This window comes from Dermacentor variabilis, chromosome 2 (assembly GCF_050947875.1).
Source record: "Dermacentor variabilis isolate Ectoservices chromosome 2, ASM5094787v1, whole genome shotgun sequence".
In the NCBI taxonomy this organism is placed as follows: Eukaryota; Metazoa; Arthropoda; class Arachnida; order Ixodida; family Ixodidae; genus Dermacentor; species Dermacentor variabilis.
The window spans coordinates 153,201,618-153,220,719 of NC_134569.1; the positions used below are offsets into that span (position 1 = coordinate 153,201,618).

General features: G+C 42.7%; 1 protein-coding gene across 4 annotated transcripts in view; it reads left to right on the forward strand.

The window, feature by feature from the left end:
* The window catches only part of CASK (peripheral plasma membrane protein CASK), an 842,400-nt gene extending 825,806 nt beyond the window's left edge, over window positions 1–16,594 (forward strand). For all 4 annotated transcript variants that reach the window (XM_075682288.1, XM_075682290.1, XM_075682289.1 and 1 more), the window contains 4 exons: window positions 234–314; window positions 2,481–2,683; window positions 3,374–3,454; window positions 5,541–16,594. In XM_075682288.1, the coding sequence (XP_075538403.1) occupies window positions 234–314; window positions 2,481–2,683; window positions 3,374–3,454; window positions 5,541–5,720 (545 nt within the window). In that variant the 3' untranslated portion in view covers window positions 5,721–16,594. The remainder of the gene's footprint in view (window positions 1–233; window positions 315–2,480; window positions 2,684–3,373; window positions 3,455–5,540) is intronic.
* Window positions 16,595–19,102: the final 2,508 nt, after the last annotated feature.

The following is a 19,102-nucleotide window of genomic DNA, read 5'->3' on the forward strand; positions in this document are numbered from 1 at the left end:
CAAAATCTGCAGTACCTTGCAGTCTTGTGAATAGCTAAAGTGTAGAACGACGACATTAAAAGAAATGCTACACTTTACACTATTTGATGCAAGTTTGGAGTGTTTGTAAGAAAACTAGTCTCGTAACTGAGAGCACTCTAGAAGTAGTTGTGTCAGTTAAAGAACTGGCATTAAGAAAGAAGTGAAAAAGTGCTTAGCTTTGACTTTCTGTTTTCAATTTGTTCTCATTGCAGGAGCCCATGGTGTCGGCCGAAGACACATCAAAAACACCCTCATTGCCAGCTACCCGAACAAATATGCATATCCCATTCCACGTGAGTGCCGCATTGAGCAAAATCACAGACTGATGGGCTGGTTGGTGCTGCGTTACATGATGCGTTGTGCAAACGGGGCATGCAAGATGACAGAGGAGTCGAAGGCACAGCTTCGTCTTTTCTGTTGTTTTGTGTGCCCCATTTGTGCGACACATCGCGAGAACACATTGAGCAGCAAAGTTTTTTTGTGCATAGCATTCCAACAGCCAGCAGGAGCCAGCCTCGAAGCTTTTAAGTTGTCAAATTTAGCGTAATGCGGCAACTGAAAGAAGCCCATTTCTCACATGTTCTTGGCATGCTGCCTCACTTCATAGCATCCATTTTGTACCATGTGGTGATCATTAATACTGGCAGCAATGTGTTTCTTGTAGTCTCCAACGCGCATCGGTGCGTTGGTGCATTTCCTTGTACTGCATGCCTGCCTGTGCAACGTGCCGCGCCAGCAAGCACAGCTGGGCATGGCCTCGAAATCTCTCCGGCGCCATCTCGGGGTCACGCCCAGGCCACGGCGGTGCACAAGATCAGTATTAGTGCATTCACTTCTTCTTCTCCGTGGAGGTGGGGCATGCGGGCTGGCAGCTGGGTGTGGCCTCTGAGGTTGCATTGGCTCCTGTGCGGTTTTGCAGGCCACGAGCCAGCCGAGTCAGCTGGTGCAGCGAAGTTCGCCTGCCTTTTAGATCGCGCAGCGGAGCACTGTGCTACGAGACACATGTTGCTCGACCATGACGAGCCAAGGGAAAGGCTAATGTGACAGACGATCACATTGAAATAGAAGGCAGCTACCTAAAGGCTGTTTCGTCAGGTGCTAAGAAGTTGTGTGTTGCACATGCGGAAGATTTTGTTGTTGTTCTATTCAAATTTCATTGCATGTGTGGTCGTGTAGCTGTTCCACGGGCCGCAAAAGCTGTCTTCTTATTTTCATGATTACAATTGTGCGCACCATTTGGCATATATTTCAGTAACTGGAAGTAATGGATATAATGAAGTAACGTATGTAAAGAAGAAATTTTGGCTCACCCTTCAACATCGGTAGAGCGAGATTCGAGTGTATGTAGATTTTCGATAGTGATCATTGACGTGCCACTTTGCACTGCCCATGCATGATCATGTTAATGGAAAAACAAAAATGAAATAAATTTTTAGCAAAGTATAGGTTACATAAATAAAATGGTAGCAAATCAATTCTGGTATGACAGTATCTTCACAATAACCGAGAACTTGACCTAGCTTTGTATAGGCTCAACGGCAAATGGGTCAAACATAACCGGGCCGTGCTAAGTCGGGCGGAGCCAGGTACAGGCCAGGTTTAAAATCATCGGACTGGGCTCGGACGGGCCAACACTTAGTACTTTCGGGCGCGGGCCGGGCATGAGAAACCAGTCCGTGCAGTGCTCTAATCTAGGTTACTGGCTGCATGGAAAAGCAGCAGGGAAAATCTACTTTTTCAGAATTTTTGTGCTGTAATAACTTCATAACTTTTGCAGTGAGGCATGTTTTCTCTCTCTCTCTCTCCTCTTTGTTACGCAGCTAGCATCATTATCCAATTTTTTTTCCTCTCTGGGTAACTTCGTAGCAGCAGTTGAACAGATAATATATCAGCAACAGTTACTACTGGACCATTTCCTATGTCCACTGTAATTTATGAAAGCAGGTAAAGAAAATACAAAGCAGCACAGGTACAGAGGCTCACCCAGGGGCCTCAGTACAGCCTTGATAAAAAAAATGCAGTACAGATAAGCATTTGTACAGAGACAGAGAGGTACAAGTAAGATGATTGCAACAGTAAATTTTCCCACGGGTAAAATGCTTCATGTGAGGTACTCTTGCTGTTTAAAGGCAAGTATGCACGTGTGTGTGGTGTAATGTGATGCGTGGACATGTTATGTTGCATTTGCTGGATGATGTTGTCAGCAAAGCAGCCATGCTTGGAGAAATGAGCTACAAATGCAAAAGCCAATTTAGGTTCTCTTGCATAGGAGCCATTTTGCTGTCATGCGCCCAGCATTGGCATGCTGAAGGTGTGTGTCTGAATGTGCTATAGACGGCAGTGAAACAGTCTCCTGGTCATTCATGCAAACATATTATAGAGCTTGTAGTACAACTATGAGCTGCATAGTAGCACAACAAGTAGTTAGTTGCATTTGATTTGGAACTCCTTTCTTGCAGACACGACGCGTCCTCCGCGCAAGGGTGAAGAGAACGGGCGCAGCTACTTCTTTGTGTCGCATGAGGAGATGGTGTCGGACATTGAGTCGCACGAGTACCTGGAGTACGGCACCCATGAGGATGCCATGTACGGCACCAAGCTGGACACCATCCGCAAGATCCATGCCCAGGGGAAAGTTGCCATCCTTGACGTCGAGCCACAGGTTGGTGCTGTACGAACAGCTACAGGAAGCTTTTCAAAGCATTCGGCAACATTCTGTTTTACAGCGATGAATTAACACGGCAAGCTGCGCGAGTTGGTGATTGAACATGTTCCTAGGGGTGGGCAGTGCAACCTGGACAAAAGACAAAAAAAGTACACGATACGAATGCAGTTATACTAACAACTGGTTTATCTTTTCGAACAAGTAACTAAAATGTACAGAAAATGTAAACGCGTGTAAAGTGACGCTTACGAGGGTGAAACGGTCTTAGCCTATCTTGCCATTCAAAAACTCAGTTTCTTTATCCTGCAGAGCGATAGAAGTCTGGCTGACGCATGCACCTGAGTTTACATGCATGAAGTAGGCTTCCACAATCTCGCGGTTGATTTAACTCATATTTTATTACAATATACTGGTTTGTTCAAACAAAGGTTTGCATAAGCAATCTCTACAATGCGCGTGAAAGTGGAAGGTTGTAGACCCCTCCCACTGAGCATGCCACGAGCTGCCCCGAGTGTTTGCCGCGGCACATAGTCTTGGACGCCTGTTTAGGTCTATTGACAAGATTGCAAATGTTGTTTAATGAGTCGTTTGCTAAAAAGATGATTTGAACATCATATTTCATGGCTGTCTTTTTTAACCCGTGCCCCATCTGATGTACATAAGGGATGACTTCTTTTTCTTCTCTAGGCACTGAAGATCCTTCGCACTGGGGAATATGCACCATATGTGGTCTTCATAGCAGCACCTTCCTTAACATCTATGCATGACGTAAGTATCCTTTCACCAGGCCACAGCTTTGTTCATGAATGAATTCATAATAACGATCAGACTGCTCCTTTTTTATCCTGTAAGCACTTTATCAAGCATTGTTTTCGTTTCACAGTGAGCTAAACACATTTCTGTTTCAGGGCTGTTTTGTGTCCTTGAAGTGCATTGAATTGATTTATGTGTATTCAACAAGTGAAGCAGCTTGTTTAGGCTGTGGTTGCTTCTGACAGGCCTTGCCATGTTTTATTTGGTCACTGAGAAAAAGAATAAATAGTCACTGTTAAAAAAGGTTGTGAAACTGAATGCTTGGATTTCAAATCCTAAGTGTGGCATATGTTTATCTTTTCTGTAAATACACATCATATTGCAGTCGTTGACTTACTTTTCAGACGAAGTGGTGACTATGAATGCATCTAAAAAATGTGAACAGCCTGTAATAGCTTGGTGTCAGCTTTGTGGCAGCTTGGTACGGTGCATTCAGCTTGACCTTGAACTGAATTGTCATAATGGAACCTTTTTAATTTCTCAATTACACTTCTTTATTTGCTTGATACACAGTCCAGAGCATGTTGTTGCTAAATGGTGACATACAGAAGTCGCAAGCAACATGACAGCGCATTGTGGGGGTGCTGCTGTTGTTGTCATGCTATATAAACAATAAGTTAATGGCAGCTGCTTTTTGTCAAAAAACTTTATTTTCTGATAAAGTGATTGTTAAAGGGACAGACAACCGCTCAACTGCTTAGAACATGAATATAGATAACCCCCCCCGTTCATGGAAAGACTGCCTAGCATATTGGCTAAAACGAGCCCCTTTGTCTCATTAACCCAATCGCTACCACAGCCAGCGCTCTGCCGGCTGCGATGGCCAAGGCCAAAGTGGGAGTGACCGGTCATTCACAGGCCGCTCAAAGAACTGCTGTTTCTGGCTATTTTTCATAGATGATAGCACATTGCAGGCAATTTTCTAGTTGTTTTAGGTTTCGCACAATAGATGAACATATTTGTCTACACTTTCAGCAGGAGTTGTTTGTAAAACAATGGAAAGCGTCCTGCTCGCCAGACTCCGCTCTGTTGTTGTAGCCATTGTAACCAGAGTAACAGGCTCAAAAGAAAGCCAATTTTTTTCAGCTCATATTTTTCCAAGGGTCAAGCTCAAAAGTGCAAGAGAGTTTCTGAGTGCAAGAAATGCACAAGTTCACTCTGCATTCCTGCACATCTTAAACTTTTTTATTCTCGCTGCCTAGTTTTTTTTGTTGTTTTTTTGTTTTTTACTGCATCCAACGTGGAAGCTTTTTCTAAACAAATGACTCGGACATTTTGTAAATGCGATGTTTGTAGGAGATTTTAGAGCAGCTTCCTTACAACGTGAAACCCGCTCAGTGAAGCAGGAAAATGTGCTGTAGAACACCAAGTGCTGCGGAGCGTCGATTGGGTGGAAACAAAGGGGTCAAATGTGAATTTATATCTTTAAAAGTCGCGAAAAATTACCTTTCGCATCCCATGCAGCAATAACATGAAGATGCATAAGTGACCTATCACGTGACCTTCTACTGGTGTACACAGTTTCTGGTCTTTTTATTAGTATTGAAATGCAGTGCACTTTTTTCTATCATATGTCTTTTCTAACTTGCAATGTGCAGGTAAGTCTTCACTTGTAGTCAGTAGAAAAAATGGCACTGTCTCCGCTTTCATTTTTGATGAGTTGGCTTGTCTACCTACAGAATAACGATGCCGGGGGCCAGCCAGCCATGGCATTAGGTGTGAACGTGGGGGAAATACAGTACAAATATAAGAAAGGTCTGTACAACAATTCAAGCTTGTTGCTTTACCAGCTTATTGTATCAGTGACAATTCAAGTTCAATGCTGACCGCTGCGGCCGCATTTCGATGAGGTCGAAATGCAAAAATGCACATGTAATTAGGTTTAGGGGCACATTAAGGAACCCCGGGTGGTCAGCATTTATATGGAGTTCCCCACTACAACGCACCCCGTAAGCTTATCGGCGTTTTGGCACCCGAAACTTAATTAAATGATTAATTTTTATAGTACAATCTAATTAATAAATAAATAAATCAACTGCAGGTTGACGGGAGCCTCGAGCGGCTAGCCAAAGAGAGCGACCTCTTGCGCCAGGCGTACGGCCATTTCTTCGACCTGACAGTGGTGAACAACGACATCGAGGAGACCATCCACACGCTGGAGACCACACTGGAGGCCCTGGACAACAGTCCTCAGTGGGTGCCCGTCTCCTGGGTGTACTGACAACCTGACAAGGGGGGTGCCGATACCCCTCGTGGACTGTTCCACTTCCAGTGATGCCATTGCCACTGCAGCTGTGGCCATGCCCACAGCCACTGGGGATCCAAATCAGCCAGCTGTATGTCATTGTGCCACACAGACGGGGACTCGCCCACTCTGCCCGGCGTCATGAAGACAACAGAAATAGCGGCGCCATCTCTGCCACTGTGCTCTGACAAAAGAGCAGGCCGCTGCAACCGGGCTGCAGAAATGCAATGCTTTTCCGCACATGTTTGTGCCTGCTTTTACAAATTTTGATTCGGTGATTCGAAGCTTTTCCAGAGGGAAGACTGAAACTTGCAAGATGCAAGTAGACCGTCTTGGTATTTTCATGTTATGGTGGCAGCCCTGAGATGTTGGCCTTGGTATTCTATTAAGCTACAGTCTCTTGGCACATGAGCTCTCATTGAGTTAAGAAGGTGCATCAACAGCATTTTGCTGAATCTGCTTTCTTGCTGTCACCAAGATCTCTCTGTGGACAAGGCCGCTTGAATCACTCATTTGCAGTGCAGACTGTGGCGGCATCGCTCGTGCTCGTTTAGTCCTGCTAAATGTAAGTTTGATATTACCACACCGGCAACATTAAGTACAGTAGAACCTTGTTGATACGATCCTTTTTCGTATGATTACGTGGCGCCAACATTCACTATCGAGAATGCAAAAAATGACTTATTACTGTTACGCTTTATCTTTGCCGCTTAAAATGTTCCTGGAAAATGCACTCTTTTGCCACCAATGTTCAGCACATCACCAAACTGTGATCATATGATATGTTTCCCAGCTGCTGGATCCCATGTCAACAAGCAAAAACGCGAGGCATGCGCGATCAAAAGCAGTAGGCGCTCGCTATGGCAGCTTCCCCACAGTACTTTCCTGCCCGTGTCACGTGAAAATGCCGGCACCTGCTCATTTTCCTTTTACAATAGCAACAAACCTCTTCTTGGATAGTTGCACGTCGGATTCACAGCTATCACCGCCAACCATATTGCGATAGGCGTCTTCACCTATCTGTTCCACAGCGTGTGTGGCATAGTGGCCATTGGAAGCTTACTGCACGCTTTTAAGCTTTTAAGAACTGACACTCAAGTGCGCTTCCAGTCCCTAGTAGCAGGCACATGAAGTGGGCTTCATGTTTCACTCCAGTGGCATCGTATTCCGGCATTGCCCATCAGCTTGGTTTTGTTTGGTTTCCCATCGCCATCCTAAAACACTATGCAATAGTAAAATGACAAGACGTGTCATGGTTCTCTCGGCCCCTACCAGTCCAGTGTGCATCAGCGTCTCGTGCTGCAATGTTTCGCATGACGTAGATGTCAGCTACACTTGAGTCTGCCAAATTTGTTAATGGCTTTGGATTGTACGTTTTCCTGGTTAGTATGTTTCTTTCCCACGGTTCTTAGTGCAATGTACAAATGAGGTTGTACCATACTCGTATTATCAGATCAGTTGTTGTGCAATTTGTGCATGTTCAAGTGTCAGCCAGATTCCCTTCATGAATGCAGATTAAGTCATCTGATAACATAAACGCAAGTTTGTTGGTTCGAACCAGGCCACGGCAGCAGCATTTTGTAAAAGCAGCCACTCGTACTTAGATTTAGGTTGTGTGTTAAAGGAACCCGAGGTAGTCAAAATTATTCCGGAGTACTCAGCAATAGTACCTTTCATTGCCCCACTTTTGCTTTGGAATGTAAGAAGTTAAAAGCCATGAATCTTGAATCGGTCACAAATTGTGCATTAAAGTTCTGCCGTGACATTTAGGCCCAAATTAACTTCTGCTTTCAACTAATATTTTAGCTGCAGAACAATTAAGGAGGGGAGGCTCTGATCAATAAACTGCTGTTTTACTTGTTCTATGTTGATGCATGATTACTGAATTTTGATTGTTCATTTCTGGGAATCTAGCTTTTTAGTTCGGCTTTTTTTGCAATCATTTTTTGCTTTTGCCCTTACGAGGCAGCTCACTTCATCCTCCGTTGGCAGCAAAGACACTATAAGCAAAGGTATTTCATTTTAACAAGCAATTGATTTATGTCCTTTAGCACTTCGTTGTTACAGTGAAGCTGTATATGGCTAGCTGATTCGTCCATCCATCCGTCTGTTGCTTGCACGCAAAAACTCCTCCAGCGCAACCTCATGCGCATGCACAAAAAAAAAAGTAGAAAGAGAGGCACGTGATTGGCTGTGCCAGTAGTGACATCCTTGCTCCCTGTCGGAGCGGAGTGCACGCGCAGCCGTTTCTCTCCGGCTCCGAAATGGGTAGGCCACATGTCATATGTATTTCTGAGGAGCAGGCAGCTTTCGATCAGCAACGCTGTGAGCAGAACCGGGAATGAGCTCGTCTACACCGTGCTGATGCTACAGCCCGGGCACAAGAACAGGCTCCTGTAGCTGAGCGCAAGCAGCAACTGCGTACCGAGGATCTGGCAGCCTACCAAGCCGCCGTTTAATTAATCATCGAAATTAACTCCGTGATAAACACCAGGGCTGCACATTTTAGCTTCGTTGGTTAACCATCTGTATGGAGTGCTTGGGTGGGAATTTTTTTAGTACATGCTTTCCTATGCTTTCCAACTCTTTCTTTTTTTTCTATCTCATGGATATATTGTCATCATTGTTGACATGCGAAAGAAAAAAAAGCTATTTATTTTGCAAGCTTATGTGATTTCCTGGGTAGATTTGCTTTTTTACATTGGCATTTAGTGCTAGTCACTCTAGCTTTGTCACTTGACTTAAGCTTTAGCACTCTTGTATTCAATAATTTAATGCTCATATATTCTTGAGTATGTTATGTAGACTGGTGGTGGTGGGACTGTTCATTTCTTTGGCAGGAGGAGGTCAGCTTAGTGGAAGGATTAGTGGAGAAAATGGACAAGTGTTGAATTTCGTGTGACTTTTTTGGCTACTTGGGCCATTACCACTGTGAACAGCAGTCATGAGCTAAGAAACAGGCCAATTATGTTTGTTCGCTTAACATGGTTTGGTCCAGCAACTGTGCATAAAAAAAATGAGATATCCAATCATTTGAGTGCCACTGTAACAATCTCGGCATCAATTGCTTGCCTCTTGGGACCTCGATAATAGAGCAACTGTTTGGAGAACTTCTCAATGCATAAAAATATTTCCAACATAGTGCTCAACAGCCGACTCTCAGTGATTTCGCTTTTCAAATGTCATGTTCCCTGTCCATCGTTTGTTGCCAAATAGATTTCACAGCTTTTCATAAATTGGTGACAGTAAAACAGAACAGTGCCATCAAGCAAATCAGATTGCCACTGTAGCCTGAGGGCCTTTTAAGGACTGCTTTGCTATGCCAGATCAGACATTTCAGATGGCACCTAGCTTTGCAGTCCTTGATCATACATTCTTCACTTTTCTATGTGCAGTGAAGCACCACTTGACTGAAGGCCACGTTACCAAACTCTCGGAACTGCGTCACCATCCCCCCATGCTGATGGCATGCTCACATACTGACATCTCGCTTAAACAAATTTCTACAGCTTCGTGAGAATCCCTTGAGGTTCGCTGCAGTAAAGCTTTTCTGCTTGCTTAAAAACTAGAGGTTGACAGGAGATCAATTGATGCATGTTTTCAAAACGCACACAATATTTTGAATTATGCTGCATTAAGAAGAATAGCATGGCAGTACAAGTTAATCAGATGTTTTGTGTTGCAGGATGCTAGTCAGTGAGGTAGTCTTTCTTTCTATTTTTTTTTTGTGCGCCTTCTTTTTCTTTTTCCGTCAAGCGTCTCAAATGCTAGCTCCACACTATTCTTTGTCCTGAAAGCATCTCGCCTCGAGTGGCATCACGAGTGTGTCAAAGCGTTGCATTTCTGCTGCCTCTGTGTGCACGGAAATAATTCATTGGCTGCGCACTGCAATATGAAGAACGACTGTTGTGCAACGACATCGGTTCCCCACAACCGCGACCACCAGAGTGCCTCTGTATGTTTCTAAGTGACTTTGTGGACTTCTTTATCAAAACGGGGTCAGAGGGCATGAGTGACTGCCTGCTCACTGATCCCGCAATGCCTTGCTTGCTCAGGCCAGAGGGGCATCCCGGCAGTGAACTGGCCAAAGTTATGGAAATCAAGGAATGCAGTGCAGCAGTACATTGTACGAACTGTGCACTGCTCCATGGCATCGCCCATCTACTCGTCATTATTTTTCTTGCTTACAAAAAGGAGCATGGATGGAATGAGCTTCTCCTTTCCTTTTTTTTCTTTTTCTTTACTAGAGTGTTTTTATTGCCGGTGTTGTCATTATTAGAAATGGATGAGCCAGTTTCTCGTTCCAGAAAGTTAGCTTTCACTCAGGAATCATGTCATCCTTTTCGCGCATCATTTATACACTGCGCGAACTGTTGGAAAACATGTTTCATGTGTTAATGACTGCTACTGCAACAGCCTGCTTCACCCAAAATTACCGGAGTGGCAAGCTTAGCTCAGTCCTTGTGCAATATTGTATGAAAGGTCTTCACAAAGGGTAGTTTTCCTGGCATTCCAGAAAGTGATGGAGTTAGCGTGTGGCAATTGTTTGGCGTCAAGATGGCAGCCTTAGTTGGATGACATGGGTTTCTGTATTTTTGTATTGCTTGGGCCAGAAGTACTTAAGAAGTACAAAGTGGAGTTGTGGGTTACATGCACCACTATGGTGGTTTAATGGCTTTGGCATTCTTCAGCCAAGCACAGTGTCGTGGGTTCGATTCATAGCTGCCAGGGCCACACACCAATGGGGAGACAATGTGCGTACACTCATGTACCAAACTTCAAGCATGCGTTAAGGAATCCCAGATGCTCAAAGTTAATCCTGCAACTTCCTCTCACAGCACCACTCGCAACTCTTGAACTCTTGTATTGCTTTATAATGTTAAATCTCAAGAGTCAGTCAATCAACCATTAAGATTTTACCTGTTTGTGTTTGTGGCCATAGTAACATTCAGCCATGAACGTGAACTTGCTGTAGCCCTTTTGAAAGAAGGCCATCAACTGTCGGATAGCTGGTTTCACATTATCATTTTATACAGATGTGACAGAGCTGCTGGCCTCATCTGCAGAATTCACTCCTTTCCTTTAGTTTCCCGGGAGCGCTGCCACTTTCCTTTTTTCTCCCACTTTGAGTGAAGCAGGCTGATGCACACAGAAGGAGAAGTGTGTGCTTGCTGTGCCGGTGCGTGAAATCTTGATATTGTCTATAGCATTAGCATCTTTTTATACAGAACTGTACACTTCTGGTGCGGCAGCAAAACTTCTTTGCCATAGACCTGTCAAAATTCTGCACACGGGCCCAGCACTGCATCGGCGAGTGAAGTGCAGTTCTTGTTCCAGACTCGTGTAGGTTTAACGACACAATACACATACTACTGTTGTTTGTTGCGAGACTGTTGCGTAGGTGTAGCAGAAAAAAAAAAAGCAAGCAAGAGAGAGAGAAGAGGTAGTTCACATGATTCACCTTCTGCTGCTTTTAAAGAATCGAAAATGTCACTGCTACATATCAAACGGTAGCCAACGTGCGATGATCTCTTATGACTTCACTGTTGCAGCTGTTGTTTATTGCGTCACACTGATATGATGGGTCTTCAATGTGACCCCTTGTGGACTTTAGAATTGCAGCCTCCTTGAAGCGCATAGTACGTGTTATTGGCTTTTGAGGCACTGCAAAGTATCGAAGTGTAGCATAATGTCAGTTTCTTTTTTACTATTATTGCAACCTGATGAGGCCCTTAAGAGCCCCATTTTATTGTTATAAATAAGCAGCATTTTACTGAATGTTACAGCAGTGTTATATCACCTATTCATTTGCCTTCTGTAGCTTGCTATTTGCTGGCATCATAATGTGCAGCTAGTGTATGCTTGCCATTTGTGTTCGTCTTACTTCGTTTTACCTTTTTTATCAACCTGAGTTATACATATAGTGCATTGCATATGCCACACAATTTCATACCATCACCAGCATACTTGCGGAGACATGTAAATTTCACGTTATAGTTCCGTGCAATGACTTTTATCAGCAATTGTGTTGAATATGCTTGTTCTTCTCATTCATTGCATTCCTTTTTTTTTTCTTTGCTTGTATGGCAGTGCCTGCATGCTCTTACTACAGCCAAGTGATTGGTCAATTAACCTTCTAATAATTCCATTGCATAATTTATTTGCAAATTATTATTGAGTCAGACAAGTTCTGAAAGCTTGTCTGAAGGTATCCTGCATGTTCAAGTAGCTGACCTTATTGTGCAGAGGGTATTGAGCAAACTTCATTTGCTGGCAGTAAGCCAGATAAGTTATCGACAAAATGCTTAGTCACATTATTAAATAACAAAATATAACAGTGCAGTAACAGTGCAGCTGAGGGACTGTAAACAAGCAAAATAAGGTTCTTTACTGCTGGAGTCATTGAATGTGCTTCTTCACCCCCAGCCACCTTAACCTGTGATTGTCTGAGTTGACTTCGCTTGCATAGTGTGGACATCCTGGGTAAACTATTGGATATGAAAGTAGTAGTTCTTATTTTATTTTATTTTTTATTCTCTTGAAGATTGTGCATGTAAGTAAACAAAACTGATGAGCTTATTTGTTAACTGGTGGCTTACAGTAGCCGGTTCTAATTGGCACCAAGCCCTTCTTGCACAAGTATGCTTGCCTATCAAAAGCATGTGTCATGTCCTCTTACGCCACTGTATCATCATCCTCCTGTGTTATAGCAAATGACTTTGGAGTAGGAAGAGATTACATTCATGCAAAATGACTTCTGCAAGGCACTTGAAATTCAACATTTGTAAAACACTTGCAACACGCTTGCAGGCGTGTAACACAACTTGGCCACCGCACAGTCTCGTTAATCAACGTCTGCCTCTTTTGCTTTCTTCAGCAGCTTTGTCATGGTCAAATTTGGACGTTTTTCCTGCTCTTGTGTGTCATGCCTCTCACAATTTGTGTCTTGAGTCCACTCTACCGTTAGCCATGCTCAGATGGCATGCATGGCTGTTTGGATGTTGTTTTCAGCAATCAAGGGCATTATGTGCAAGTGTTGAGGTCCACACCCTGTGATAAGTGTGGGGCCTGTTGTTGCACGAAGAGTGCAGAAGTGCAGTTGTCTTGCCAGAGCACCCAGTTTGAAATGCACAGGTGCTTGTGCAAGTCTTGGGAACATGGGAGCCACAAATGAGCTGAATTTCCTTGCGGTCTGGCCACGGTGGGAGTAATGCGAGAAAAAGGAGGAGTAATTCACGGTGCACTCATTTGTGTGACCTTAGCTTCCTGTATTGCAAAAGTGATACAGGAAAAAAGTTGGTAGTGCACTGTTCCATTGCTTTCTCAGATATTTAGTGCGCATTATTGCTAGAAAGCACACAACTTCCAACATCTGCTGTCTACCTGCTCATAAGAGCAGTGCTTAAGCCAATTAAAGAAGAGTGTAATTTTGACTGCCGTGTGGGAAACTGGGGCCGTGCATTTGACACAACTGAGTGATAAAAAGGTAAGGGCGGAGAGCTTCAATAGTGCACAGTATGCAGCATTCCCAGACTAGGGAGAAAATTCAGTTCGGTAATGGCTTACATGTTCCAAGAACTTTTGCAAGCATCTGCAAACAAGTTCGCATGGTACGAACGTGTGGGGTCTGGCAGCCTCACATGCTTTTCGGTTTTACCTGCAGGTCACAAAGTAAACTTGGTCGCTGCACTTGCCGTTTGTGCCAAACAAGAGATACCACTTTGCTAGTGCATGAGTGGCTAATCTACACATTGCAGCTATGCATGCTGTTTACTTTCAGGTTGTTGATGGAGTGGCAGCAAATAGTTGCAAGATATGTTGTCACTTGGTATCGGGTGATTGTTGGAAGGTTGTTTCCTTAAAAATCAGCATTCAAACGAAAATTTAATTTTTTCTGTGTCTGCTTTCTAAAAGGCATGAAAATATTCAGATAGGGAATTTTAGTTATAGTCTTTAGTTTAGTCTTTGCACAGAAGCACTTTAAAGCATGAGGCGATATACTTTCATCATCACATAACAGAAGGAAAATTAAATTGTGGTGACGAACTAAGAAAGCTGGCAGCAACCATGACTACCGGCACCACAAAGATGAATGAAAATGTGTTTGTCTGTGTGATACTAGTAAGTGTGAAAAATGAAATTTGTTGGGACAGTGTAGGCTTTGCAATGTCGGTCATAGCACGAACATAGTTAGGCTTACTACTGTGTCCTTGAAGCCATGTTTGCAGAAACGCAACAGTGTCCTGTTATTCTTCTACATGGAGGCTTCTGCTTGTATATAGGGTGTCCCATGTAACTCGAGCCAACCTTTAAAAATATGCAAATGCCACTTAGCTGGACAGAACCAAAGTGATGTTGTAATGATGTTTGCCATCACTTGGAGATACTGAGATTATTTTTTAAAATTCTGCTTAAGTACATAATTATTCCTAATTAATTAGTCAACTTGTATAATTTGATTGAAAGTGTCAATTAGAAAATTGCAGAGCAATAAGGAATACCCATGATACAGCTTTCTCTTGCTCAATACGTGGTACATAAAAGTGTTTTTCCAAGCATGAAAGAAGTGACCAAATACACAAAAAATTGCCATGTGACTGTCTGCTCGAGGCACTTTGCATATATTCGCGAGCTGCTCTCATGCTTGGAAAAACACTCTTGTGCAGCACGTATTGAGCAGCATAAAACTTTATCGAGAGATCTTATGTTGCTCTACAATTTTCTCAGTGACGCGTTTCATCTAATTATAATACTTGAGATGTCTTAATTAATTAACACTAATTATGTATATAGGCAGAATGCAAAAAAAAAAATGTTTGAGCATATCCAAGCGACGACAAGCAGCATTACCTTGGTTCTGTCCATCTATGTGGCATTTACATATCGTTAAAGCTTGGTTCAAGTAACACGGGACAGCCAGTATACATTTAAATTCTGAGTTTTCATTAATATTAAGTAATTCCCCTTTGTGGCCAGCAAGACATTATGAAACATTTTATTTTACACGTCAAATGTCTCCTACATGCACTATTGAAGTTCTGTTAATCACCTCAATGGTTTTTACTGTGTTATTTTGTACCACAGATAGTTATACCATAATGTTGCGGCTTTGTTGCACTTCTGCCAATGCAGTGTTGTCTGTCTAGCATTTGCATGTTGTGGGAAGGAGGCCAAAAGCTGTATTCCGGAAGGGCCACTTTCATGCGATACAGTGGAAGCTCAACCATATGTTTCCAGTATGTTCTCAGTGTAGGACACATTAAACTTGCCCCACTCTGATCACACGATTCAGGTCGTAACTTTTCCCATATAATGTGCTTTCCCGTGTGGGTTATTCCCTTTTTTTTTTTTTCTCAAGACATGTCAATGAGGTTTCATCGGACATTTTTTATGCACTGTGACACGCAGCATGGGCAACTGCAAAGGGCAGCAATTGTAAAAGAATTTCTTCTGCATATTTTGTGAATGGCACTAAATAAATCATCACTACACCAGTCGTCGTAACATCCATGGCAGGATAAAGGCCTCTCCCAAAAATCGCCAAAACATTTCTTGAGAATCACTGAAATACACCCTAAGCCTGCGAATTTCCTAGTCTCATCAGACTGTAATTGTCTGCCACCTTCAAGTGTGCTTTCTGTTCTGTTACACTAACAAACTGCCTGTTGTCTGTTCTACAAATCACATAACCTCTAAGTCTCTTAGTGATCTTAGCCTCCCTTATTCAATATCCTATTTACACTGCCGTCTTTTTCTCAACGTTGCATCTGCCATTTACATCTTTACTCACCGAACTAATATGCACTACATGAAATCAATGCAGACAGGAAGTATGCTCGCCCACAAATTGCTTTCATCCCAGTTTCTTCTTCTGGACCAAGTAAGTAGTTGGCAAGCACCAAGACTGATGTTGCAGAAAGTGGTCATTTCGGAGAACAGCTTTAGCCACTCTTGAATGCTCTGAAGAAGTTACCAGTTACCAGGATCTCTAGCAGCTTTGTTGGGTTGTCTAGGACTGAGGCGTTCTGCAATGTGTGTAAGCAGGTGTGGGCTTTTGTGGTGTTCACAATGTCACGTTAGCTTGCTTCCATTGTTTGCTGGTGGGGACGCTACGCAACTGCTGGTTTTTATTGCTTGTTCTTCGTATGCGCAGGAAGAGTGCGCAGCTTTTACAAGACCTGCCTAGGAAAACTGAAGGGCAGTCTCACTGTAACACGGCTTATCAGAACGTTCACCGTGTGTTTCACGTCACATTCCTCTTTGTGTACATTGGTGCAATGAGTAGTGCTAAGACTTCAGCTGAGCATGAGTTCCGTGGAGGCTGTGAATCACGCACTGGAATACATAATTTCTTTTCACTCGTTTCAGCAGAGCATCCACGCTGAGGCAAAAGCGCTGTGCAGCATTTTTATTTTTCTTGAATGTGCTAGCTGGATGATACTTATTTCTTAACGCTTAGGTAGTATACGTGCTTGGTCATTTTGCTACAATGTTCCTTTTCTTTTTTTTTTTCATGTAAACATGCAACGATTGTTAAAAGCATGCACATTCCGGCAAAAGAACTTTACCGATTCCCTCGATCTTACTTGAATGAAAAAAAAAAAAACAGAAAAGAGCATGTGCATACTGGTACGAACAATTGAAGGTTTACGTGACTAGTCATAATTCATCACTCATCCACAATAAAAGGCAGTGCTCACAAGGACTCCAATAAAAAAAAAAAAGAATAAATGAAGCTGCCTTTTACGTCACACGTGTGATACACTACATATACTACATATGACCTAATCTACAGGGTTTACATAGTTTAGAGAATTCATGGGTTATTAAATAAAGTAAATACAACTGTGTTTGTTGCGTTTGTGATTCTTTGCATGCATGCGTACACACGTGAAAGTGAAATTAAAACTGCAGTGTAAAATGGGCCATGTGTGGCACATTAATGTGCCAAACAATAAGTTATCTTATTTTCGTGAAACTTGCAATGCCAGATATTGGGCACAGTATGTCTTCAGAGCAGAACAGGCTCAACCAGACATGCTTGCTAATGTGAGAATATGCACACTAAAACATATATTCGGGCATGCATGTATGCCAACATCCTTGTTCATATGCATTGTCAGTTTCACATGCAGTGTACTTGCAATAAAACAGTCGTGCTAAAATGACTTAAAACGCTGGTTAACACAAACAGATGTCAAAATCTTGGTTGGCCCTTAATGCTTTCAACATCCTAAATAGCTACTAAATGAAACTAAGGAATTTATTCATACGTTTTGGCTTCATGAGGCCAACATTTGCAGCCAGAATATGTGTGAATGCACTCGAAGGAACATCTGCACCCATCTGGGGCTTATCTTGCCCCAAAACAGTAACGGTTGTCTATCTTCCGTGCCTTTTGTTTCTTAAGGTAGCATGCCCAGTACTTACAGGTCACAAGCAGCACGCAACTACAATGTCTCGTAGCATTTTTGACATGAAAGCAACGAGTACAAAGTTTTCATGAAAGGAAACGCAAGAAAAAGTGATGACGGCTTTTGTTTTTAAAGAAAGGTGTAAACTTTTGTTTTTTTACAGTATAGTCAAAACTTATCCAGATTCAACAATCTAACTACTGAGTACATTGAGACATTCCAATTTAGAATACAGCCACTGATCCGACGATCATAAGCATCACCCAGCAGTATTTATATATGTTCTGATCATAATAATATAAATGCAAGTTGGTTCGGATGTGTAACTTTAAGTTGCACAAGATACACAGAACTAGTGCTTCATCCAATCTTGTACTTCGTCCTGTGTGTGTTGGGCCATTTACAATTATGATTCTGGTCATATGTGTGTTGAAGCAAGACTGTAGTAGGCTGAAGCAAGATGTAGTAATCCTTAGGTCTATCCTGCTTTCAACGATGTTTCACTCATTTCTGATAACTCAAATGTGTTGCCCCTGAGAGTTAAGATTAATGTGAGTACATTTCGACGGCTGGTCCTGCAATCTTTTCTACAGTGAACTCTCACTTGAGTGAACTTCAAGGGACCCAAGGAAATAGTTCACTTAACTGAAAGTTAACTAAACTGAATATTCACTAGAGCTAAGCACGAGGTCGCGGGATCAAATCCCGGCCACGGCAGCCACATTTCGATGGGGGCGAAATGCGAAAACAACCGTGTACTTAGATTTAAGTGCACGTCAAAGAACCCCAGGTGGTCGAAATTTCCGGAGTCCCCCATTACGGCGTGCCTCACAATCAGAAAGTGGTTTTGGCACGTAAAGCCCAATAATATTTTTTATATATATTCACTAGAATGTGGGACAGCATAGGGAACAGCAGACAACGAGTCAAACATGCGAAATGTTTTTGTGCCCTTCCTCTGGCACAGATAGTTACTGAGACACAAAGTCTCGCAACTTTCCAAGGCATTCTACAGCTTTGACTAGAGTTACAGTATTTGAATCTGCCTCTGCCATTGCATTTTCCTTGTCACACTCTTTGTTGGGACGAACATTGGAAACAATTTCCATATCTAATAGTTCAGCACAAGTAATGAGCTCACTATCACTGCACATAGTCTTCGAACGAAGTGTTGCTGTCCACATTGTGGAGTCGATCACCTCATTTCACTGTTCCACTTGCTCGTTTTCACCCCACAGGGGGGAAAGCGCCGATTTATGCCAGCAGTTTCTAATTGCAGCCGGTGTTACTGTCCGTTAGGAGACTCAAGTTCGTTCAACAGAAATATCCGGTATTCAGAAATTCGTTTAACCTAAAGGTTTTGCATAGAATGCATAGGAAAACTGCCCGGAATTTTCTAAAAGATTGTTATTCTGAAAGATTTGTTAAACTAACGTTCGTACAACTGAGAGTTTACTGTACTATCATTAATTAAAGTGCTTATAATGCCAAACTTGTTACCTTCGGCAGTGCATATTTATAAGGAAAGCTGGCCCTAGTGGCATGAATAAAACATTGGCAACCGGAGACTTCAACCACAAAAAAAAAAAAAATCTGTAAATGAAAACGTGACAAATTCGAATGCATAAGCCATTCATTGCACGAATATTTTTGAATGTCCATCTTTGAAGAAATATCCTAAGTACAAGAACCAATCAGTGCAATGGGAAGATCGGTTCCACATCACCAGAGTTGGTTCACATCAAAGCTGTTCGAGTCGCGAAGTTGAAAATTCGACGGTAGCAACGGCTACAACGTGATAACGCCTGCGGTTATGCTTACGGTGAACCAACGCACGCGTAGAAGCCTACGGATTTATACGTTATTGCTTACGTCAGCACCACGGAATGCGTTACGTCAGTGGCTATGTAAAAAAATAAAATGTCTTGTGTTGGAGGGCGCCAC